The sequence below is a fragment of the Tachypleus tridentatus genome, chromosome 12, assembly GCF_004210375.1.
Source record: "Tachypleus tridentatus isolate NWPU-2018 chromosome 12, ASM421037v1, whole genome shotgun sequence".
NCBI classification, from domain to species: Eukaryota; Metazoa; Arthropoda; class Merostomata; order Xiphosura; family Limulidae; genus Tachypleus; species Tachypleus tridentatus.
Genome location: NC_134836.1, coordinates 128,059,252 through 128,085,624, shown reverse-complemented (window position 1 = coordinate 128,085,624; position 26,373 = coordinate 128,059,252). Strand labels below are relative to the sequence as shown.

General features: G+C 33.7%; 2 protein-coding genes across 3 annotated transcripts in view; one reads left to right on the top strand and one right to left on the bottom strand.

Moving 5' to 3' along the window:
• LOC143234659 (degenerin unc-8-like) overlaps positions 1–18,862 on the top strand; it is a 33,374-nt gene extending 14,512 nt beyond the window's left edge. The window contains exons 10-14 of one of the 2 annotated variants that reach the window (XM_076472185.1): positions 148–226; positions 373–421; positions 4,169–4,221; positions 5,390–5,465; positions 18,729–18,862. In XM_076472185.1, coding sequence (XP_076328300.1) covers positions 148–226; positions 373–421; positions 4,169–4,221; positions 5,390–5,465; positions 18,729–18,752 — 281 coding nt within the window. In that variant the 3' untranslated portion in view covers positions 18,753–18,862. Of the gene's footprint in view, positions 1–147; positions 227–372; positions 422–4,168; positions 4,222–5,389; positions 5,466–6,060; positions 6,923–18,728 lie in introns of those variants that run through there. The other variant, XM_076472184.1, reaches the window with a different exon arrangement.
• Positions 18,863–18,959: 97 nt separating this feature from the next.
• The window catches only part of LOC143234660 (serine/threonine-protein phosphatase 6 regulatory ankyrin repeat subunit A-like), a 39,837-nt gene continuing 32,423 nt past the window's right edge, over positions 18,960–26,373 (bottom strand). Inside the window, exon 9 of the transcript XR_013018747.1 lies at positions 18,960–19,099. The gene's annotated coding sequence lies outside the window, so the exon portion shown is untranslated. The remainder of the gene's footprint in view (positions 19,100–26,373) is intronic.

The following is a 26,373-nucleotide window of genomic DNA, read 5'->3' as shown; positions in this document are numbered from 1 at the left end:
TGGCGCTCTAGTAGCTTTGCGCTAAATTCTTGTTTGTTTAGAATCAAGCGCAAAGCTACGCTGGGTGGACACGCGAAATTCAACAAAACAAATACGCCCTCCGTCTTACATTTTCTGTTACGCAATATAGTTCGTTCTTTGTTGCAGGTAACAAGACCTGCTTGGAGAATATGAGATTTAAGTACTACAACGGAGAACTGGAATGTGATTGTCCACCACGCTGCCGGTAAGATACCTGTTTACTCCTGATAATTACAAATTAAAAGAAAACAATATAAACTCGTAAATAAACTTTAATTAGCTATCTACACTTGTTAAACTTGACATACAAGATGCCTAACGTTTCTGCTTTTTTGTTTTCTTTTTGGCCAGTGAAATATCCTATGAAAAGGCAGTGTCCACTGCAAAAGAAACAAAGCAAGTAAGAAGCCATTATTTAGTTTGAATTTTTTTATCAAATTCGATGTGATTTTTAAACACCTGATTAATAGGTGTGTTGTACATTAGAAATAGAATACAATAAAGGTTCTCGATATACATATCATTGGTCACACCATATTGTTACAATATGTATAATGTTGGTCACACCACATTGTTACAGTATGTATAATGTTGGTCACACCACATTGTTACAGTATGTATAATGTTGGTCACACCACATTGTTACAGTGTGTATAATGTTGGTCACACCACATTGTTACAGTGTGTATAATGTTGGTCACACCACATTGTTACAGTGTGTATAATGTTGGTCACACCACATTGTTACAGTGTGTATAATGTTGGTCACACCACATTGTTACAGTGTGTATAATGTCGGTCACACCACATTGTTACAGTGTGTATAATGTCGGTCACACCACATTGTTACAATGTGTATAATGTCGGTCACACCACATTGTTACAATGTGTATAATGTCGGCCACACCACATTGTTACAATGTGTATAATGTCGGCCACACCACATTGTTACAATGTGTATAATGTCGGTCACACCACATTGTTACAATGTGTATAATGTCGGCCACACCACATTGTTACAATGTGTATAATGTCGGTCACACCACATTGTTACAATGTGTATAAAGTTGGTCACAACCACATTGTTACAGTGTGTATAAAGTTGGTCACACCATATTGTTACAGTGTGTATAATGTTGGTCACAACCACATTGTTACAATGTGTATAATGTTGGTCACAACCACATTGTTACAATGTGCATAATGTTGGTCACACCACATTGTTACAATGTGTATAATGTTGGTCACACCACATTGCTACAATGTGTATAATGTTGGTCACACCACATTGTTACAATGTGTATAATGTCGGCCACACCACATTGTTACAATGTGTATAATGTCGGCCACAACCACATTGTTACAATGTGTATAATGTCGGCCACACCACATTGTTACAATGTGTATAATGTCGGCCACACCACATTGTTACAATGTGTATAATGTCGGCCACAACCACATTGTTACAATGTGTATAATGTCGGCCACACCACATTGTTACAATGTGTATAATGTTGGTCACACCACATTGTTACAATGTGTATAAAGTTGGTCACACCACATTGTTACAGTGTGTATAAAGTTGGTCACACCACATTGTTACAGTGTGTATAATGTTATCACACCACATTGTTACAATGTGTATAATGTTGGTCACACCACATTGTTACAATGTGTATAATGTTGGTCACAACCACATTGTTACAGTGTGTATAATGTTGGTCACACCACATTGTTACAGTGTGTATAATGTTGGTCACACCACATTGTTACAGTGTGTATAATGTCGGTCACACCACATTGTTACAATGTGTATAATGTCGGTCACACCACATTGTTACAATGTGTATAATGTCGGTCACACCACATTGTTACAATGTGTATAAAGTTGGTCACACCACATTGTTACAGTGTGTATAAAGTTGGTCACACCATATTGTTACAATGTGTATAATGTTGGTCACACCACATTGTTACAATGTGTATAATGTCGGCCACACCACATTGTTACAATGTGTATAATGTCGGCCACACCACATTGTTACAATGTGTATAATGTCGGCCACACCACATTGTTACAATGTGTATAATGTCGGCCACACCACATTGTTACAATGTGTATAATGTCGGTCACACCACATTGTTACAATGTGTATAATGTTAGCCACATTGTTACAATATTTACTGTAGAGAGAGTATCTATACAATTCTTATCAACTTATTGGAATGCTTTTTCCATTAACAAATAACAGGAAGCGTATTGAAAATATAGAAAATGTTTTATTACATAAATGTCATTTAAAAACACACATAAGGACTCTTTTTCTCCCAATTAGTAATTACAGTCACGTGGATACTTGAAACGTTAAAAAGAAACAAAACTACAAGTAATACAATAAAACTGACATTACACACGTCCATTACACATTACACACGTTAAGCGCCCATTACATCATCATTATGACGTTTACCAAGAACTGACATACGACGAAATTAGTATCAGTGGTATCTTAAGAACCGCCCCCCCCCGAAAGAAAAAAACGTCTTAGTATTGTTTGTTTGTTTTTGAATTTCGCGCAAAGCTACACGAGGGCTATCTGCGCTAGCCATCCCTAATTTAGCAGTGTAAGACTAGAGGAAAGGCAACTAGTCGTCACCACCCACCGCCAACTCTTGGACTACTCTTTTATCAACGAATAGTGGGATTGATCAAACATTATAACGCCCCCACGGCTGAAAAGGCGAGCATGTTTGGTGTGACGGGGATTCGAGCCCGCGACCCTCAGATTACGAGTCGAACACCTTAACCCACCTAGCCCTGCCGAGCAAAACATCTCAGTAATAGAAGGGGCACGTGGTAGAACTCTGGTTTTTGAAGTTGGTGAACCAGGTTCGAATACGTTCGCTACTACAAAATATCTCCCGCGCTTTAAACTGTAAGTGTGTTTATAAGTATTATAATCAGTGGTTCAGAATTTGGAGAGCAAGCCTTAGTAAGTTTGTCGTAAATACAAATATTTAACTAACAACAGTAATTCAATTATGATAAAAAACAGGAATATTCACAGTCCTTAAATGAGTAAACAGTTTACAGACTCACGATGCTAAAAATCTGAGATTCGATTCCACGCAGTGCGCAGAGCGTAGATAGTCCATTGTATTCCCACCTGCTACGAAAGACCTTTGTTATTATTGGTTGTAAACGGGATCCAACAGTGGCATAATACTATAATTACAGCAAAAACCACGTCTTGCTTGTGATTCATCTAGGACCTCAGTATAACCTCTTGTATCAACTTTATCCATGAGTTACAGAAGGGCAAGTTTTAATAATAAGAAAAAAATCATATTTTTGTTATTGATAACAATGACTTATTTAAAGTGTTGAAGTTAAGAAATAATATTTAACGTTTATTTTAATGTATTTCTATCCTGAGATCGTTTCGTAAATAAATACATTTTGCTGTATGAGTGAATTACTATTTAAAAAATTAAACTTAAGATGTTAAAAGACAATAGTTTGTCATAAGAAGTTGGTTTGTTTTCAATATCGCGCGAAGATGCACAAGGGCTATCTGCACTAGCTATCCCTAATTTAGCAGTGTAAGAGTAGAGGGAAGGTAAGTAGACATCACGACTCACCGTCAACTCTTGGGCTACTCTTTTGCCAACGAATAGTGGGATTGACTGTAACGTTATAACGTTCCCACGAATGAAAGGGTGACCATGTTTGGTGTGACGGGAATTCGAACCCTCGGATTACGAGTCGAGTGCCCGGTCGTCATGAGGAGTACCTGAACTTATTTTAAACTGATGGATTAGAGGAAAAGCAGCTAGCTAGCCAATAACAGCACTGACTTGTGGGATACTCCAATCAAATACTAGAACTTGAGTATCGCTCTTATAACGCATCTAAAGGTTCAAAGTTCGGAGTGTAATTTTTTATTGTAATGGGACGCGAACCACGGACCCTTGAATCCACAGTTTGGCACGCCAATCAACAGGGCTAAGCTCGTCTTGAAAGATATCGCACGCATAATCGTAATGGTGTTACATTAAATGGTAATATTTGTTAAGCATTGTTTCTTAAAAGGATCACAACATTGTGATTGGTTTTCTTGTTACCAAACTAATATCTCTTTTACAGTGTCAGCTACTGAAAGATCCAAACCGACAAAACCAGACACAAGATGTTTCCGAGTAAGTATTTTAACAGTTTGTTTATTTATAAAGTATCGTGTCGTTTATTGAAGTATCTCAAAATAAAATCTGGAGTCTCTATTAGTTAATAACTTGAAACATAGTGAAGCAAACAATGTAATCACACTGCGAGATAAAAACATCGATAAGAAGTCGTTGTTTGTTTTGTATTTCGCGCAAAGCTACACGAGGGGTATATCCGCTAGCCGTCCCTAATTTAGTAGTGTAAGACTAGAGAGAAGGCAACTAGTCATCACCACCCATCGTCAACTCTTTTACCAACAAATAGTGGGACTGACTGTAACATTATAACGCCCCCAAGGCTGAAAGGGCGAGCATGTTTGGCGCGATGGGGATGCGAACCCGCGACCCTCAGATTACGAGTCGAGCACCTTAACCACCGGGCCAGATTTATGGTAATAGCTAGTCACACGCATACCATGTAATCCCGTAGTCTAAACCTAAATTAAAACAACCCTCGATCTTGCGGTTTTTTCGGTGATAGTTTTGTTTGTTTTAAATTTCGCGCTAAACTACACGAGGGTTATCTGTGCTAGTTGTACTTAATTTAGCAGTGTAAGACTAGAAGGTAGGCAGCTAGTCATCACCATCCACCGACAACTCTTAGGTTACACTTTTATATTATAACACCCTCACAGCTGAAAGGGCGAGCATTTTGTGCGATGGGGATCCGAACCAAAGCTATTGTTGTCTACTCTGAAATGTGTTATAAGACGATTTACATCACTGGGTTGATAAACTTATGCATACAAGGAACATTTCACATATTCTTTTGACCCTGTTTATTAATTGTAGTTTTAACGAAAAGCCTCCTCTGATTTATAAAAATGAACGTGAAGTGGGATTGGTCGTCACATATAACGCCCTACGACTGAAAGGGCGAGCGTGTTTTATGAGGCGGGGATTGGAATCCGCGACACTCAGACGACGAATCGAGCACCCTCGTCACCTGGTCGTCCTGGGCTCAACATGTTGTTGAATAAGTCCTCAAACAAAGGTTAACTTAAACAAGAAAACAGTATATTTTGTACCCTGGGAATTGTTGTGAAATATGTTTAGGGTCTTTACTAACTATAGTATATTTCGTACCCTGGAATTTTTTCGGCATTGTTTCTAAACAGCTTCTTAGCCTGATTTTATTTCCTAGCACAGAAAAAGTGAAAGCTGTGATATACTTCCAGTCAATGAGTTATGAAGAAATTCTTCAGGAACCTAAATATTCGGTAAGTTATCCTCTACCTGTTGATTCTGATATTCAAACTCTATCATTTAACCTGTGAACAACGTTTTAAATCAGGACAAACGAGCTTTGACAAGCCTCCACAACTGGGTTGAGGAAAAAAAAGTCGTGTTAAATTTCTGTAGCATGTAAATAAAATCGCATTGGTTTGCGTTAGAGTTTTAACATCACTGAATTTATATATAAACACAGTTAATAGGTTAGGGTTAGTATTTCAAGTTTTATTAAATCACGAATAAAGAACTCTTTATTAAAACTTAACTATTTAAAGACGTGCAATATAAAGCATACATTCTCAGTGATTCAACGAGAGTAATATTTGTAAACGGTAACTATTTTCTGTAAAATAATAATTATCTCAGGCAAAACTTTATTTAGGATGTAATTATACGTTTCGGGAATTGCGTTGAAACATATAACCAAATCGTTAAAATTTAAATATACAAACTTTAATCCAATTCCATCGGTTGTCTCGTGTCAGATTTCACCTAATGACGTAAGCCTCGAGTCATTTAGCGGACACATTTTTAGATCACGAGCGTTAACTGAGATTATTACTTTTCTCTCTCTTCTTCTAGTTTTCACTTCTTACTGGAAACGTTGGAGGGATCTTGGGAGTGTACATAGGGTTTTCTTTCATGGTCATCTTCGAGATAGTAGAGGTTCTGGCTCGCACGTGTCTTGGTAAATTCACAGAGCGTACACAGACTCGTCCACAGCCGGACGGCGTCGCCACGATACAGGCTTTTGTTAGAACAGGGAAAGTTGAATAATTTTAGCGAATCGCTAGAGAAGTGCTGTTTTATCTCGCTTGTTTTAAAAACTGAGAAAAATATCGCTCTGCTCGAAGTTTTTTGTTAAGATTTTGAAGATCAAAACACTGACTTGACGCAGTTTAACATTGTGACACTGACAGCCATTGCTTTTTTTCATGAACATTTTTTTAAATTTATGCAATAAGTCATAAACTGTGCATAAAAAAATCTGTCTTCTTTGGTTCCTTTAGGATAGCGGGAAAAAGTGCCCTAAAGCTCTGATTACGTCCGTTCTGTAAGAACGAGAAATTGATCACGAAAGAACCAGACTCCTTTCACTCTCTATACAACAATTATATTAGTAGTTAGTGTGCGCGTGTAATTTGTATTCGTTGTTATAATTTACACTTGGTACGAACGTTCATAAATGTTTAAAATCTTGACGCTACACTGATCAGATTATTCTTACAATTTCCGTTGTATTCCCTGCAATTTAGCCGAATACCCGCTATAAAAGTTAAGGTGGAATTTGAGTTACTTCGTTAATTCATTTAATTTTTAATAGTTAAAGAGCGAAATTCTTCTATTTGTATCGAGATTCAAATCCGTGTATCATAAGTGACAGCTAATAATTATTTAATTACCATATGCGTAAATATATATATGGAAAGAAGATAAGAAAGTGGTGACCCTGTAAAAGTGTTTTCACTGCATATGTTACCTGTAGTGTAGAAAAAAGACGCAAACCTAAGGTGTATATTTTGAAAGATAACGAAGTCACTAATATAATTATAAATAACATAGCGACCTCTACCCTTCAAATATATCTCTTATTACACTAATTTTGTTTTATAATTTTTTTCAGAAGCGGGTTATAACCTACACGTTCGTTAATAAATGGAATAATCTGTTCCTAAAGAAGTTGTAAAGCGAAATTAGGGTAATAAAAGATATATTCGAAGGTTAGAGGTCGCTATTTTATTTATATTAATAGTTGTGTATTTTAATAATTTCCATTAGCGTTAAAATCACGAATAACAAAGAACACATTAAAAACGTAGTTTAAAAACTCTATTGAAATGTTTAAAAATAAACACGCCTTTACTTTTAAATATTTACATTATAAGTTACTTTTGAATACGTGTGAATACTCATGTACTCAGAATAAATATGGAAATGTACGAAAAATAGATTATGAAAACTTCTGAAATACCCCACGTACCCGTTAAGGTTTAAGACTAAACCGGTTGTATAAACGTTTTCAAATGATGCACTTAATATGTACACCAAACAGTACAGCGAATATTTACAGTGCAAGGTAAAGAACATATGTCGAATAGATTAAGTTAGGTTCTCAAGAACTATCTACCATATAATAAAATATAACACCAACAAGAACTTGGTAGTAACTTGACAGGATAGATGGGTAAGGCTGTATGTAGAACGTTCAACAATAACTTTGTCAGAAAGTAGCAGACCAACAGTGTAGAGGACCCTAGTGGCCAATATTTTCAATTAGGAAAATGACGATTTTTCAGTTAAAAATAACGTTCATAAAAAAGTATATTCACACAAAAAACTCAATGTACTTTTCTATAGTCACCACGAACTGAAAAAGTGGTGAAATAAATCAGTCACTAACTTTATTTATTATGACCGAGCTTTTATAGAAGATACGTTAGATTTATGTTTATCTCAGGACTAAATGGCCAGTATCTGTAGTACACACGTTCAAATTCTATTAAATTAGGACCCCACTTTAGAGGGCGCTGGCTTCGCTACAAATTTTCGAAGCACGTATTTTAAAACCCAATTAACCATGTTTACGTATATATATACATATATATAATTCTAAGCTAACGTGGTATATATAGTTCTATAATATTCAAGCACGTCTGTACAAGTTTACTTGATTGTCACATTGTATTATAAATTGTTGGCAAGTGTAAAAATTTGAGCACCAAACTTACAGAACCATCATTCATAATTAGAAACGTTTTATCAACACAAGTTTATATTATCTTTAGTTTTTTCATCTCGTTAAACAAGTACGTGTATTGAAGCAATAAATATTATGTGACTTCTTTGTAACCAATCAGAACTTCACTTAGACGGCTCATTTCGTGAAGGTTGTGATATACAAAGTTCCTGAAGTGATATCATGAGTAAATCAAAATTGGTTTAAAATTTTGAATCCACTTTTTTCTCTATTTATGTTCTGTTCTTTACTATTTTTTAAAAAAATAACGACATACGAGTTCAATGTTTAATCACGTGGGTTAAGAATTTAAACCATATGTTTTATATAGAAAACTAATTATTAGCGGTCAGTAAAAGATAGTTGATTGAGTTTCGTACTGTCAACAACTTATTTCTCTGTGCATTTTATAACTTTACTAAGGCAAACAAATGGAACTTGATTAAAATGTATGGTTTTAAGAGGCTAAAACCTAGACGAAATTTAAAAGCCAGTAACCTTTCACTTGTCACAAAAATTACGTATACTACAACTTGTTTTAAAATAGTCCATGATTACAAGTTTCACACAATTAGTTGTGATTCTCACTGTTCATACAGGTTATTAGTCCAACTCTCCTTAGGATTAAGAGGGTTGGTCAGATCCAGAGTAGTGTTTCACCAACTCTCGCTTTAAAACAAACAATTGATGTTGGATTCCTGTTCATAAGTACAGAGTTTTTCAAAAAGATGGTGTTACTTTGATAAATCATACTTTGTAAACACTTATAACTAAAACTTGAATACGATAATTAAATGAAGTTTTTGAAAGATGGTTCAACTGCTCTAATTTTTCTTTACACGAATTGAATCGTTATATTTGTTTTGTATTCAAAATTGGTTTTTCTGTCTTTTTCAATCATTTTTTGAAAAGTTTTAATCTTGTATTCAAGTGGAAAATGTGTTTGACAATTGTTTTATTTAAATAGAGCCATTTCTTTCTAACGAGAAGCCAGTTTTATACAACAAAGTGCCGAATTTTTTTTTCAACATTGTGTAATTTCTCATCTTGAAAAATACAAGCTATAATCATCAACTACCTAAGTAGATTTTCACTTGGAAACAAACTCTCTTTTGAAGTAATTTTCCTGACATAATTAAGTTCCCAGTTTGATTGTTTTTTTTTTATTTCGCGCAAAGTTGGTCATTCCCAGGTATCTTGTAATATATTAGTGATGTACTGAGAATTATTCTGGTGGCCAGCACTGGACTTTTTCTGTAACCTATCAGTCCTGGTGTTGCATGACTACTCTGTATCATAAACAGATTAGTAAAACCATATTCCAATTAGTACCTTATTGCTTTATGCTTGGACGTGCCTACATCCATGTCCAACATAAATATTTATATGAATTAAAACTCAATGTATTTTCATGCCGGTGACGATAAAATAAAAACGTTGGAAGATAACAACTTGTATGTGAACATCACTATTACACTTCAACTACTTACCTAACACACGGAGGACTAACACATCCCTAAATGACCCACTTAGGTGAATCCAAACCTGTCACAGAGACCTAAATGGCTTCCACTTCTTAACTCTAGATAGCAACATGAATCGATTTTCAGAGCTAGTAATATAATTCCACCTAACAGCTTACACTAGATAAATTTAGAAATGTCCTGAATGGGCAGTGAAGGAAACCTTTGCATATGTGCACCAAATTTACAAAAAGTCGGCCCCCGTCATTAAACCTATAAAGATTGTTTTTTTTTTTCAACTAATCACAGTGTACTATTTGACCTGAATGACCCGCATGCTTTTGTTTTGGTTCATACGTTAATTATATGTTTTGTCTTTAAAAAATACAGTTTCCTTTCTATTTCGTTTTCAAACATTTTGCTTTCTGTTGATTGAACTTTTATGAAAAAAAGCAGTTAGTTATTCACAGACACTGTAGTTAGAGACGTTATTTCTTCCCAGAGTCTCTGTAATCAATGTGTCAGCTTCAGACTGGTTAAATGTTAGATTACGTGTTCATCACATTGGATGTCTTTCTGCGACACATCAATGTGTAGATGTTATGTCTCTTCAACATCGTAAAGATCCCTGAATGGCTCATCTTATACCCTAGACTTTTCCTGGATCTCTAATAACACTCCCATATTCAAGTGATTGTATACTTATAAGGTATCCATGCTGTATTCCACAACACACTGTGGGCCTTCATGGTTACTAATTTCTTCACCTTCCGGAAACTATATATTATACAAGTTTTCCTCTGCATACAGAACTACTGATAACATTGCAAAGTTGAAATGTCATAAAATTACACCGTGAAACCAGTATTTCTACAAACCTCATGAGTATATATATATTACAGTAAAACACGAAGTTTATTTTCAGACGACTGCTTATTTGCCCATTCCGTGATCATAAAACACAAGACGTAATTTTAGCAGACAATTCAACTAGTTACAAGTCAAAACAACACCAGATGAATTTAAAAAGCTTTTCAATAGAAGCGAGCTTGGAGTACAGCTGACCAATGAAACTAAAATATAAAATTTATTTGGAACTATAAACAAGCTTATTCATCAGATTTGGATGTACAAAAGCTACATTAAATGAGATAACAAACTTCCCCCAAAGCACATAGCCAAACAGGACAAAGTATATCCTAACATCAGCCAAAGCATTCCAAATTATGTGCGTGGAAAAAGCGTAGTATTCTTGGGATATCAGGAAGCCATTCACCTAATGTGTGGGAATAGATTAATATTTTAGATACGGGAAGCCAATCCAAATTATGCGTGGAAACAGTCTTCTGAGAACACCAGGAAATCATTCCATGTAATGTGTAGGAACAGCTTAACCTTTTTTAGAACAAAGAAAGTGGAATATTCGTGTCTCTGATTGCAACCAATGAAAACCAAAATGAAGAATGCGGAATATTCGTGTCTCTGGTTGTAACCAATGAAAACCAAAATGAAGAATGTGGAATATTCGTGTGTCTGATTGTAACCAATGAAAACCAAAATGAAGAACGTGGAATATTTGTGTGTCTGATTGTAACCAATAAAAACCAAAATCAAGAACGTGGAATATTCGTGTCTGATTGTAACCAATACAAACCAAAATCAAGAACGTGGAATATTCGTGTCTGATTGTAACCAATACAAACCAAAATCAAGAACGTGGAATATTCGTGTGTTTGATTGTAACCAATACAAACCAAAATCAAGAATGTGGAATATTCGTGTGTTTGATTGTAACCAATACAAACCAAAATCAAGAACGTGGAATATTCGTGTGTTTGATTGTAACCAATACAAACCAAAATCAAGAATGTGGAATATTCGTGTGTTTGATTGTAACCAATACAAACCAAAATCAAGAATGTGGAATATTCGTGTGTTTGATTGTAACCAATACAAACCAAAATCAAGAATGTGGAATATTCGTGTGTTTGATTGTAACCAATGAAAACCAAAATCAAGAATGTGGAATATTCGTGTCTCTGATTGTAACCAATGAAAACCAAAATCAAGAATGTGGAATATTCGTGTCTCTGATTGTAACCAATACAAACCAAAATCAAGAATGTGGAATATTCGTGTCTCTGATTGTAACCAATACAAACCAAAATCAAGAATGTGGAATATTCGTGTGTTTGATTGTAACCAATGAAAACCAAAATCAAGAATGTGGAATATTCGTGTGTTTGATTGTAACCAATGAAAACCAAAATCAAGAATGTGGAATATTCGTGTGTTTGATTGTAACCAATGAAAACCAAAATCAAGAATGTGGAATATTCATGTGTCTGATTGTAACCAATACAAACCAAAATCAAGAATGTGGAATATTCGTGTCTGATTGTAACCAATGAAAACCAAAATCAAGGATGTGGAATATTCGTGTGTCTGATTGTAACCAATACAAACCAAAATCAATAATGTGGAATATTCGTGTCTCTGATTGTAACCAATACAAACCAAAATCAAGAATGTGGAATATTCGTGTCTTTGATTGTAACCAATGAAAACCAAAATCAAAGATGTGGAATATTCGTGTGTTTGATTGTAACCAATGAAAACCAAAATCAAAGATGTGGAATATTCGTGTGTTTGATTGTAACCAATGAAAACCAAAATCCTTATATTCTCTTTATAAGATCCATAAAACTGTTCTGTGCATATCAGTTTATATCATATAATAGTTATAAAACACTTCCCTTTAAGCAAGTAAACCATTAGAGTGGTGTTCAATTGTTTATTATGTATTTAAACTTTATATTTATTTAGTGTTTAGATATTTACCAATATGTAATTTGTCCGCAGGTACTTTAGGCCTACGATACACACACTAATTAACCAAAAAATAATTTAGTTTCTACAAAATCACAATCTTTTAACGGCTAACGTTACATTTCCAGGAAGTAGATATTCAAGTTCTTTATTCTAAATGATACACTAAGTTCGGAAGACACGATACCAGGATGTCACTTCTTAATGGTAGGATGATATATCCTATTCATTTGGTTTTACACGTGTCAATAGCAGTACCGTATCCAAACAGTACTCGACCTCCATTGAATACACAAAGGAAGTTCAACTTCTCAACGTTGGTGAAATATTCAAATAACATTTTCACACAAGAACGATTGGTTACTAACTTTATTTTTTTGTTCATGGAAAACATCTTAGTAAACACCACAAGTAAATAGTTAAACTGTTTTTAACTACTGGTACAACCACAAAGTGTTTTTTCGTAATTGCAGAAAACTATACAGGAACAGTCACATCAAAGTAACATTTTGTTATTGACTTACGTAGATATAAAAAATCCCATTCCACGAGTCTCCCAAAGTGAAAGAAAAAAGACAACACAAAAACACCCACAGATATGTACATACACACGTCAAGTCAGCAATATAAAACTTCATTTATATAAACAGGGAAGACAGCTTGTCACCTTTTAGTCTATTAAATGCCAAAATAAAAGAAAAATATGTTTTCCGTGCACCCAAGTTGTTTTGGTTGAAAGGATGTTTTATCAAATCCTTAGCAACATGTCAAGCATGTTTAATAACACAACTTTCCTATCTTTAGTTCGACACAATTCCAACAGGTAAAAGAAACTTGTAATGAACTGTTGTGACTGTACTTTGACTACTGGACACAGAATTAAGTAAAAATACATGTAAAACCATTATTGTTTTATTAAAAGTAAAATTTTCTTAAAGTGATACAGAATCTGGAAAACAAGTGATTAGTGCTCTAGCTTAGTGAAAAGGTTAAATATGTAAAGGTTAAACAAACCATGAACATAACTTTTTATATTGGCAGATTTATAACTTATCCAATAAAGCAAGGTAGACAATTAATTTAACCTACAAGTCAGAGGTTTTTAAATACATTCCTCTAAGTTGTGGCTCAAGGGTCCATGACTTTGTGGGTTCTTAGTAACAACTAACATACACAATAAATAGAAGGTTGTTATTACATGATGGGCTATCTGTACTCTGTCAGGAAGCTGAAACAACAATTTTTTTACTGTGAATCCGTAAAATTACCACCGACCTCCTGGCAGACAATGTGGGATTGACCGTCACATTATTACACCCCATGACTTTTACGGTAGGACAAAAATGTTTAGTGATTCTATTTGATTCAGCAGGTTGTGAGTCAAGTGCTCCAACCATTCTTTTTATGATCATATTGGAGAATCAAACCCAGTATTTTAGTGTTGTAATCCCATTAATTTACTGCTGCTCTCCACACTTAGTGTTATGTCAGGCAAAAACAAAACTATTTAACCTAATATGACCTGAGGACCCTGCCTACAGTGAATAGTATATTAACAATTTGGTACTTTATGAAAACACAGCAGTTTAAAAACCATAAGCGATATAAAAACTTTCTTAAATAATTTGAGGAAACTTATTAGTTCCCATAGTCTCCCAGGTGCCAACTAGAACAAGAGAAGGAATTGTTTTTCTGAACTTGAATGCTGTGAAAAATAGTCATAAATAAAACCACACTTGTAGCATCAACATAACAACAATTAATGTAATAATGGCTTGTTTCCAGAAGTCTTGTCTTAAACAACCTGTAGTGCAACCTGAGGGAAGTGTTACACATTTTGATAAAGTTGAGATAAAGTGACCTCAACACACTAGATATTTGATAGAAAATTGCATTCTGTTTCAGAATAGTTTTATGCACTAGCCCTGAAACAGCTTCAAACATGAAATGTAGTTAATATAACAACTGTTTTATTCTTTTATTACAAAAATGTTCTCACCAGAAATTTTGTGTTTATAGTACACTCACATAATTCTTCCACATTTTCTACTGGAAATATATCAATATATTCAATACAGCTAGAAGGATTATAAATAGATACTATTTTTACATAGTTATGAAGAAAAATTATACTTTATTGAAGAATTCTGTAATGATGGAACAAAAGTTGGGAAACCAACTTACTTTGTACCATAAACAACATAATACCATTTTACTTTACAAACTATATTCTGTTTTCAAATTGTAACTTTAAAGGTCATAAACCTGGACAACACCCCCAACATCACAAACACTGTATGAATGAAGACATCTAGTTCTGGACAACATCACAAACACTGTATGAATGAAGACATCTAGTTCTGGACAACATCACAAACACTGTATGAATGAAGACATCCAGTTCCTACTGGTGTTTAAGAACATCACACTACAGTAGACAGATCTGTGCACCGAACAACTGTAGGTGCAAGCTCCAGCCCAAGTTTAAATAAGATATTTTTGGTATTTTCAAGAATGTATCACTGGAGTTTTCATTCTGTCAGATCATTTTATTCATGGGCAAATGTAATTATTTAAAAAGCAAAAACTTTTACAAAACTTAATATTTTAGGGTAAAATAGAAAGTACAGAATTTACTACAAATAATTTAACTTTATAAATGAACACAGAAATATCTATTAGCCACCACATGTAAACTAAACTGAGGTGTGTTGTAGTCTAGAGTATGTATACAAAACTGAGGTATGTTGTAGTCTGAGAATAATAGACACAAGACTGGTAAGTTAGTTTAGTAATCAACACATTTATATATGTAAAAGTTGTTTTATAAACAAGTTCTAGGGCTACAATGTGTTTAATGTCCCTATTAAAGTTAAAACAAAATCAAGGATCAGTAAAACTGTGTTTCCTTCTATACATTTGTTAAAAATACTGTATTATTACAATAAGAAAGGAAACACAAGAAATCTGTTACAGTTTTTTCAGTGCATACAGCATTACTCATATAGTTTTATAATAAATGCTTGTCACACTTATGTCCACCTACTGAAAATAAAGACAGAACTGTTAAAATGACCACAAAAAAGTTAAAGTTAAATCCATTTAACAATCAAATAACGAGGTTACACAAACAAAATCTGTTAAACAAATAACGAGGTTACACACACATTAAATCTATTAATAAACAAATAACGAGGTTACACACACATTAAATCTGTTAATAAACAAATAACGAGGTTACACACACATTAAATCTATTAATAAACAAATAACGAGGTTACACACACATTAAATCTGTTAATAAACAAATAACGAGGTTACACACACATTAAATCTGTTAATAAACAAATAACGAGGTTACACAAACATAAAATCTGTTAATAAACAAATAACGAGGTTACACAAACATAAAATCTGTTAATAAACAAATAACGAGGTTACACAAACATAAAATCTGTTAAACAAATAACGAGGTTACACAAACATAAAATCTGTTAATAAACAAATAACGAGGTTACACAAACATAAAATCTGTTAATAAACAAATAACGAGGTTACACACACATGAAATCTGTTAATAAACAAATAACGAGGTTACACACACATGAAATCTGTTAATAAACAAATAACGAGGTTACGCACACATGAAATCTGTTAATAAACAAATAACGAGGTTACACACACATGAAATCTGTTAATAAACAAATAACGAGGTTACACACACATGAAATCTGTTAATAAACAAATAATGAGGTTACACACACATGAAATCTGTTAATAAACAAATAACGAGGTTACACACACATTAAATCTGTTAATAAACAAATAACGAAGTTACACACACATTAAATCTGTTAATAAACAAATAACGAGGTTACACACACATTAAATCTGTTAATAAACAAATAACGAGGTTACACACACATTAAATATGTTAATAAACAAATAACGAGATTATGCACACATTAAATCTGTTAATAAACAAATAATGAGATTATGCACACATTAAATCTGTTAATAAACAAATAATGAGATTACACACACATTAAATCTCTTAATAAACAAATAATGAGATTACACACACATTAAATCTGTTAATAAACAAATAACGAGATTACACACACACATTAAATCTGTTAATAAACAAATAACGAGGTTACACACACATTAAATCTGTTAATAAACAAATAACGAGGTTACACACACATTAAATCTGTTAATAAACAAATAACGAGGTTACACACACATTAAATCTGTTAATAAACAAATAATGAGATTACACACACATTAAATCTGTTAATAAACAAATAATGAGATTACACACACATTAAATCTGTTAATAAACAAATAATGAGATTACACACACATTAAATCTGTTAATAAACAAATAATGAGATTACACACACATTAAATCTGTTAATAAACAAATAATGAGATTACACACACATTAAATCTGTTAATAAACAAATAATGAGATTACACACACATTAAATCTGTTAATAAACAAATAATGAGATTACACACACATTAAATCTGTTAATAAACTTCCACCTACAAGTACTTGTCAAATTTATTCAGAGCAAGTAAAAGTTCATGTTGGACACTCACACATACACCAAGCAGAAGAGTTGTTTAATGAATAGTTAGCTGGCACTGTACTTAACACTGTAACAAGAATGACATGTCCAACAATCACAGCATTGTTTAAATCTAACCATAAGGTTAAGCTTGATAAACACTGTAACTGTATTACTCTGACCATGGGCAGTGAGGTTACACATATATGCAAAGTTATACAGTTCTGATGAACTCTAAGCATTAATCTGACATGATCAGTTGAGAAACTTAACAATCCTATCCGAAACAAAAAACCTATTACCCTGCATTATTCTTCTAGAAATCCTTACCCTGAGACAATGGAGTTATACAATAAATTATTCTAATCTGACAATAAGATTATTTATAAACACCTGGTTATTCTGATCCTACAAAACAGAAATCTGAGACCTCAAGAACCAAACAGAGATTCCTGCCAGCCCAGTACTATTCTGATAAATATACTTCCATTTCAAGTACTAAAAACAAGTGCATATACTAGAATTAGACAGCAGATCAAACGAATTTAGTTCAACAATAAAAATTCCAACCTTACACTGAGAATAACTGTCAATACCTTTCTAAGAACTATACTGATTTAGTTACTCTGGGAAATAAACATAATTATAGTAACTTGCTTCACTATATGATTTAGTTACAGTTATCTACTGTTCAAGAAACATTCACACACTGTATATTGCTGTCATCAACCGACCTGGATCTTCACACAAGAAACATTCACACGCCGTATATTGCTGTCATCAACCGACCTGGATCTTCACACAAGAAACATTCACACGCCGTATATTGCTGTCATCAACCGACCTGGATCTTCACACAAGAAACATTCACACACTGTATATTGCGGTCATCAACCGACCTGAATCTTCACACAAGAAACATTCACACACTGTATATTGCTGTCATCAACCGACCTGGATCTTCACACAAGAAACATTCACACACTGTATATTGCTGTCATCAACCGACCTGAATCTTCACACAAGAAACATTCACACGCCGTATATTGCTGTCATCAACCGACCTGAATCTTCACACGCCGTATATTGCTGTCATCAACCGACCTGAATCTTCACACGCCGTATATTGCTGTTATCAACTGACCTGAATCTTCACAAACATTATTAACAAAAAGACTCAGTTAAAAACGTTTAGAAAACCAAAATGTTTCAAAACAAATTACAATTTCTTCCCATATTTCATAAGCTTTAAGAATCATTTAACATATTTCTATACCACCAAACCACTACTATATTATGTGAAAAGTACCTTTGATAATCTAAACAAATATATAGTTTTATCAGTGTCACTTGTTGAAACAGTAAATATAATACTTTATACACTTATAACAATTAACTTGAGGTTTATAATGGCTACCTGACTTATGTAGCCTTCATAAGACTATTTTAAATGTATCCTTAGGACCTAACACAGAGCAGAAGAGAAATGTGTTCCTCCTTCATATTTTATAGCTAGTGTACACATGGTATTATTAAAGTTACATTAGATTGATTAAAGCAGACATGGTCTTGTACACTCATTTTATTGCTATCTTTGTTTGCTTTCATTATTAATGTTATCTTTGTATCTTTCTCTTAACCTAGAGAATTCAAAATGAGTCACTGTAGCTACTGAGTCGACCATAGTTAGTTAGATGTCTACCATATCTTTGCAAGGCTTGTCAGCCCCGTGCTTCTGAAGTCCAGTTCTGAGCAGACAAGAGTAGTGACCAGCATCCCATGACAGGTTAATTCTCCAGCTAACAGATGACACCCATCATACAACATGGGCAAACTAAAACAAGAGTAGCGTCTTACTCAAGAGCCAGCCTCAAATCACAATCACCTGATTACAAATCCAAAGAGCTAAGCCATTAAGTAATGCTCTTCCCGTTTGCATAAACTAATAAAAATTAGTTGGGCAGTGAAATCACATCTCCCCAACTGATGAAAGTAATGTTGTCCAGAGTCATGAGCTAAGTAAGAAAAGGAATATCCATGACATCTCATATACAAATAAACAAATGATTTCCAAGCAATAAAACAGCACATTCAGTGACCTTATATATAACTTATCTAATAAGGAAAACAATAATCACAACTCTGAATTAACTAATACATTAAAACAATCAAAAACACTTCTCAATTTCTTTCCTGAACTTAAAAGAACTAGTTCACACTTTAACAATTATTTGTGTAAAGTTGATAATTGATACATTTAAAACATAGCTTTAAAAGACTTCTTCCAGTCTTTGTCACCATACATTTGTCAGTTTTTTTAAAATAAAAGCAACATTTCTACTTCTCCCATATTTTGATGAGGATATTTTTGGATATTTTCAAATACTGTTCTCAAATCATACTTTTTTACAAACATTAATCCAAGAAAATGACAAAATGTAAAATACATTTTCCATATTTTTTATGCATCAAGCAATTTTCCAGAATGAAGTACTTAAACTGTCTAGGTATGTACTTCATTTTATCACGTACAGGTTGCGAGTGGTGCCTAGACTCGAGTTTCTACGCTGCGTCTACTCTGATATGCTTCTGTTACATCAAGGTCTATTATAACCTTGACAGTTTCAAAACCTTTGTTAATAAACATTAAACAAAGAATTATCAATAAGATACAAGGTAAACCAGTTACAACTCTGTTTTGTGGCTATAAATTTCATTTCCAGTATGTCTGGAAACTGCTCTTGGTTTTAATCAATCTATCATAACACTGAGACCAAGTTATCAAAATATCACAGTTGCATGTGCTACAGTCATCGACACTTTAAAACTTAAATTTTATGTTAAAATAGTAGTTTGAAAAGTTAGAACTACTAAATACAATCTGGGTGATGTGAATCATGTACATGCATAGTTTTACTAATACATAATAACCAAGGATCCATGGTTTCTGTCAATATTATAACTATTCCCTGTATAGTTGTTCTGTGAATGGACAACACTTATAAACTTCGAGTATAGTCATATATCCCTGCCACCTATACATTTCAAAACAATAAAAACCATAATCACAAATTTACAAAACTTAACTGTTAGCTTCGCTTACAGATAATTGTACAAAACTGCCAATTTTTTAATACCATTGTTTGTTTATTTTTCATACTATATCTGTACAACATACAGTACTTCTCTTTTAGAAACTGTTCTGTTGATACATTGATATGTAGCGCCATCTGGGGGTTACAATACAGTTAGTTACATATGAATATCACAGTTGATACCCACACACCAGTCAAGTAACCTGGAGAAGTTTTGTAGTGATTGTCTGAGCTATCTAGATGTTAGCAGTGTTAATGTGGGTTCAGCTAGTTACTATATAAAAAACAAGTAACCTGGAGAAGTTTTGTAGTGATTGTCTGAGCTATCTAGATGTTAGCAGTGTTAATGTGGGTTCAGCTAGTTACTATATAAAAAACAAGTAACCTGGAGAGAAGTTTTGTAGTGATTGTCTGAGCTATCTAGATGTTAGCAGTGTTAATGTGGGTTCAGCTAGTTACTATATAAAAAACAAGTAACCTGGAGAAGTTTTGTAGTGATTGTCTGAGCTATCTAGATGTTAGCAGTGTTAATGTGGGTTCAGCTAGTTACTATATAAAAAACAAGTAACCTGGAGAGAAGTTTTGTAGTGATTGTCTGAGCTATCTAGATGTTAGCAGTGTTAATGTGGGTTCAGTTAGTTACTATATAAAAAACAAGTAACCTGGAGAAGTTTTGTAGTGATTGTCTGAGCTATCTAGATGTTAGCAGTGTTAATGTGGGTTCAGTTAGTTACTATATAAAAAACAAGTAACCTGGAGAAGTTTTGTAGTGATTGTCTGAGCTATCTAGATGTTAGCAGTGTTAATGTGGGTTCAGTTAGTTACTATATAAAAAACAAGTAACCTGGAGAAGTTTTGTAGTGATTGTCTGAGCTATCTAGATGTTAGCAGTGTTAATGTGGGTTCAGTTAGTTACTATATAAAAAACAAGTAACCTGGAGAGAAGTTTTGTAGTGATTGTCTGAGCTATCTAGATGTTAGCAGTGTTAATGTGGGTTCAGTTAGTTACTATATAAAAAACAAGTAACCTGGAGAAGTTTTGTAGTGATTGTCTGAGCTATCTAGATGTTAGCAGTGTTAATGTGGGTTCAGCTAGTTACTATATAAAAAACAAGTAACCTGGAGAGTTTTGTAGTGATTGTCTGAGCTATCTAGATGTTAGCAGTGTTAATGTGGGTTCAGCTAGTTACTATATAAAAAACAAGTAACCTGGAGAAGTTTTGTAGTGATTGTCTGAGCTATCTAGATGTTAGCAGTGTTAATGTGGGTTCAGCTAGTTACTATATAAAAACAAGTAACCTGGAGAAGTTTTGTAGTGATTGTCTGAGCTATCTAGATGTTAGCAGTGTTAATGTGGGTTCAGCTAGTTACTATATAAAAAACAAGTAACCTGGAGAAGTTTTGTAGTGATTGTCTGAGCTATCTAGATGTTAGCAGTGTTAATGTGGGTTCAGCTAGTTACTATATAAAAAACAAGTAACCTGGAGAAGTTTTGTAGTGATTGTCTGAGCTATCTAGATGTTAGCAGTGTTAATGTGGGTTCAGCTAGTTAGTATATAAAAAAACAAGTAACCTGGAGAAGTTTTGTAGTGATTGTCTGAGCTATCTAGATGTTAGCAGTGTTAATGTGGGTTCAGCTAGTTACTATATAAAAAAAGTAAGTAACCTGGAGAAGTTTTGTAGTGATTGTCTGAGCTATCTAGATGTTAGCAGTGTTAATGTGGGTTCAGCTAGTTACTATATAAAAACAAGTAACCTGAAGAGAAGTTTTGTAGTGATTGTCTGAGCTATCTAGATGTTAGCAGTGTTAATGTGGGTTCAGCTAGTTACTATATAAAAACAAGTAACCTGAAGAGAAGTTTTGTAGTGATTGTCTGAGCTATCTAGATGTTAGCAGTGTTAATGTGGGTTCAGCTAGTTACTATATAAAAAACAAGTAACCTGAAGAGAAGTTTTGTAGTGATTGTCTGAGCTATCTAGATGTTAGCAGTGTTAATGTGGGTTCAGCTAGTTACTATATAAAAAACAAGTAACCTGAAGAGAAGTTTTGTAGTGATTGTCTGAGCTATCTCGATGTTAGCAGTGTTAATGTGGGTTCAGCTAGTTACTATATAAAAAACAAGTAACCTGAAGAGAAGTTTTGTAATGATTGTCTGAGCTATCTCGATGTTAGCAGTGTTAATGTGGGTTCAGCTAGTTACTATATAAAAAACAAGTAACCTGAAGAGAAGTTTTGTAGTGATTGTCTGAGCTATCTAGATGTTAGCAGTGTTAATGTGGGTTCAGCTAGTTAGTATATAAAAAACAAGTAACCTGAAGAGAAGTTTTGTAGTGATTGTCTGAGCTATCTAGATGTTAGCAGTGTTAATGTGGGTTCAGCTAGTTACTATATAAAAAACAAGTAACCTGAAGAGAAGTTTTGTAGTGATTGTCTGAGCTATCTAGATGTTAGCAGTGTTAATGTGGGTTCAGCTAGTTACTATATAAAAAACAAGTAACCTGGAGAGAAGTTTTGTAGTGATTGTCTGAGCTATCTAGATGTTAGCAGTGTTAATGTGGGTTCAGCTAGTTACTATATAAAAAACAAGTAACCTGGAGAAGTTTTGTAGCGATTGTCTGAGCTATCTCAATGTTAGCAGTGTTAATGTGGGTTCAGCTAGTTACTATATAAAAAACAAGTAACCTGGAGAAGTTTTGTAGTGATTGTCTGAGCTATCTAGATGTTAGCAGTGTTAATGTGGGTTCAGCTAGTTACTATATATAAAACAAGTAACCTGGAGAGAAGTTTTGTAGCGATTGTCTAAGCTATCTAGATGTTAGCAGTGTTAATGTGGGTTCAGCTAGTTACTATATAAAAAACAAGTAACCTGGAGAAGTTTTGTAGTGATTGTCTGAGCTATCTAGATGTTAGCAGTGTTAATGTGGGTTCAGCTAGTTACTATATAAAAAACAAGTAACCTGGAGAGAAGTTTTGTAGTGATTGTCTGAGCTATCTCAATGTTAGCAGTGTTAATGTGGGTTCAGCTAGTTACTATATAAAAAAGTTGATATTTTAAATAGTTTACATTGCTATACCAGAAATGTTAGCAATCTACTTGGCATATTATTAAATGTACATCCACATAATGTATTATAATCAATACTTTGAATAGTTGTTTTTTTTTTTCACTTGTAAATTATTTAAGTTCTTGTTGGTCAGTATTGTTAAGTATTACTGTACTTAAAATAGTCTTGCCCCATGCTATATGGCACTTTCTGACTGGATCACGTTGTACATAGGTTGGTGGCATAGACTTTGCAACCTGACCAATCAGTAGATGAATTGACCTCAGTAAGCAGTGTAAAACAATAATGTGTGTTCTTGGACTTTTAAAATTGTTTTTTTAAACCTATGTGGATTTACAAAATTTTCCAAAAATAATTCCCATATCTGAAAACTTTAAATAATATATCCCAATGTATGGGAACTCTATAATAGTTACGTAAAAACTGAGAAGTTGCATCACAGTTTGGAATTAACCAACGATTTTTAGGAGCAACAAATGTCAACTATTGAAATTATAGTTAACAGTAAGCAGTGACACAGGAACTGACCAATAAAATTCAATATTGAAAAACCATCTAGTAACAAAGGTAAGTGTTGAGGGAGCAAGGGAAAAAAAATAAGTCTGTCAAGTTTCACCACAGCTACAAATTTCAAGATAGCAGAATCAAGTCTGCATATTAACATTAAGATACCAATAAAGAAAGTTCCACAGTCAAGTAACTCAGGGAAATGGTTTACATCTAGTATTTCTGAATGTGACATACAGATGGCAGCTGAGAAGGCCCTGCTAACAGTGTGAGGTCCACTTCTCTATCCATTTCTTGACTAGAGTCTTATCAATTCACAGCTACAATGTAACACTACAAGTTTACACTCTAAATGAAAATACATATAATAATTAGTATAAGAAGATACAACACTATAGTAAGCATACAAACAAAACTCACAGGATTTGTGTTTGACAGCTCTTTATTTGTACAATACTTAAATAAAACAATTGAATGAACATGTTCAGTCTAAGTTTTGGAAAGTAAATACTTTATGTAAAATACCTCACCAAAACTCCTATGCAGTAAACTTTTGGTAATTTAGAACTTGGTTTATATACACAGAAATACATTTAATACAATACTGACATGAAATGCTATTTCATTTTTTGAAGTTAGAGGCTGTATTTCTCAATAAATGTGTTACTCTTTGGAAGATTGAACTTTATAAAAATATGGCACATTCAAGAACAAAGCTCACAATTTTCTATGAATTTAAACCAAGAATTTCTAAAAAAATAACAATCACCAAAAACTACAAAACAAAAACTCTTCAATCAAAACTGTAATTACCACCATGTTTTAAAAGTAGGTGTACAAGGTTAACACACTGGTTATGAACATCTTACCAAAGAGAGACAGAAAACAAAAACTCTTCAATCAAAACTGTAATTACCACCATGTTTTAAAAGTAGGTGTACAAGGTTAACACACTGGTTATGAACATCTTACCAAAGAGAGACAGAAAACAAAAACTCTTCCCAGCACATGTTAGCACTTTAAAGTTAAATGTTTTCCTTTCTAGCTACTAGGTTGGTAACTAAAGTGAACATTTTCCTAGACTGAATATGTATTTACAAAAATACTTACCTCCACTGATAATATAATTGTTCTTTAACACTGACTTTGTCTACCTAAACATTTGGTCTTACATACTCCACTTAAACACCCTTAGCAATATCTAATTTCCAAATTTCTCCACCCTCATTAGTGTGCCCTCTGACCTGGTAGTATATACAAGTACCTCACTCAGATAATGTCATCACTAATTTCCAAATTTCTCCACCCTCAGTGTGCCCTCTGACCTGGTACTGTATACAAGTACCTCACTCAGATAATGTCATCACTAATTTCAAGACTGATACTGGCTTTGAGTGGGGAGACAGGATATGATTGTCACTGGAGTTAAGTATTACTTGAAATACATTTTCACCTTCGGAAATTGATAAAACATACTCATCATTTATTGACAGAATCCCAAGTCTGTACAGACATGATCCATACAGAATATGGGGAAGTCATACTACATCCAGAATAGGTATGTTCTTTACCCAGAACTGTAACAAGTAATCATTATTATAGGCCTCCACAACACTTGGTCCTTATAATCCTACACTGGACTGCAGTGTCATAGATATGTATATTTTTGATTGGATTCCAACCTGTAGCCACAACAGTGATGTGTTGAATCACAAGAGTGTAAGCAACACAGAAGTAGACTTTCTTCTTCACATGAAGAGCAACATCCCAGTTTGGGAATGATGTACACTTAACCAAACTTATCCTCAATAAAGGGGCACAGAGTATTCTACTTATAATGCAGCATGTAATATGTTGTAAAATAGAACAGTAAAGACAAAACATATAATTTGATTTGCACTAGTTATTCAATGCTAGCTAAATAACTGAAATATTTCATAGAGGGAAAGACTGACTTCTCACTTGTCTCAATCCAACAACCCATGTACTTTTGGTTAGGCCAATCTTTATCAAGGATAAGCCTGAAAGAAATGTCTACCTTCTACAAGTCTTGTCTAATTAAACCCATGTACTTTTGGTTGGCCCAATCTCTATCAGGGATAAGCCTGAAGAAAAGTCTAGCTTCTAAAAGTCTTGACCCAATAATCTAAGTGTTTTATGACTGACCAATTTCTTCATCAGTCAAAAAGAAGAGTACACATTCTGAAAGCATTGTGTTTAATGTTTCGTAATGTGAATAGTTACTTATTACAATGTTCAGAATGGACAGATTGATCTAGTGTTTAGAAAGACAGAAAAAAATAAGTGCTAATCACTGGGTGAAAAGTAGTAGAACAAAGTTACAGTGGGGTTGTACCCTAACACGGGTACTACACATCACACACAGACAAAACTAGGGTATCTATACAACTATTGTTCAGTCACAGCACCAAGTCAATGACATGTACATGAAAGAGGAATGCAAGAGTCAGCTTTTGTCTTTTTAAGATTAACAAAGACATCCATGAGTATACCACACATGTGAAAAATCATACCCTCTTCACATATTACAGTTTACCAGAGGTACATCAGATATGAAAACTACAGAAAATATACGTTTGAATGTTAAAACAAATGAAATT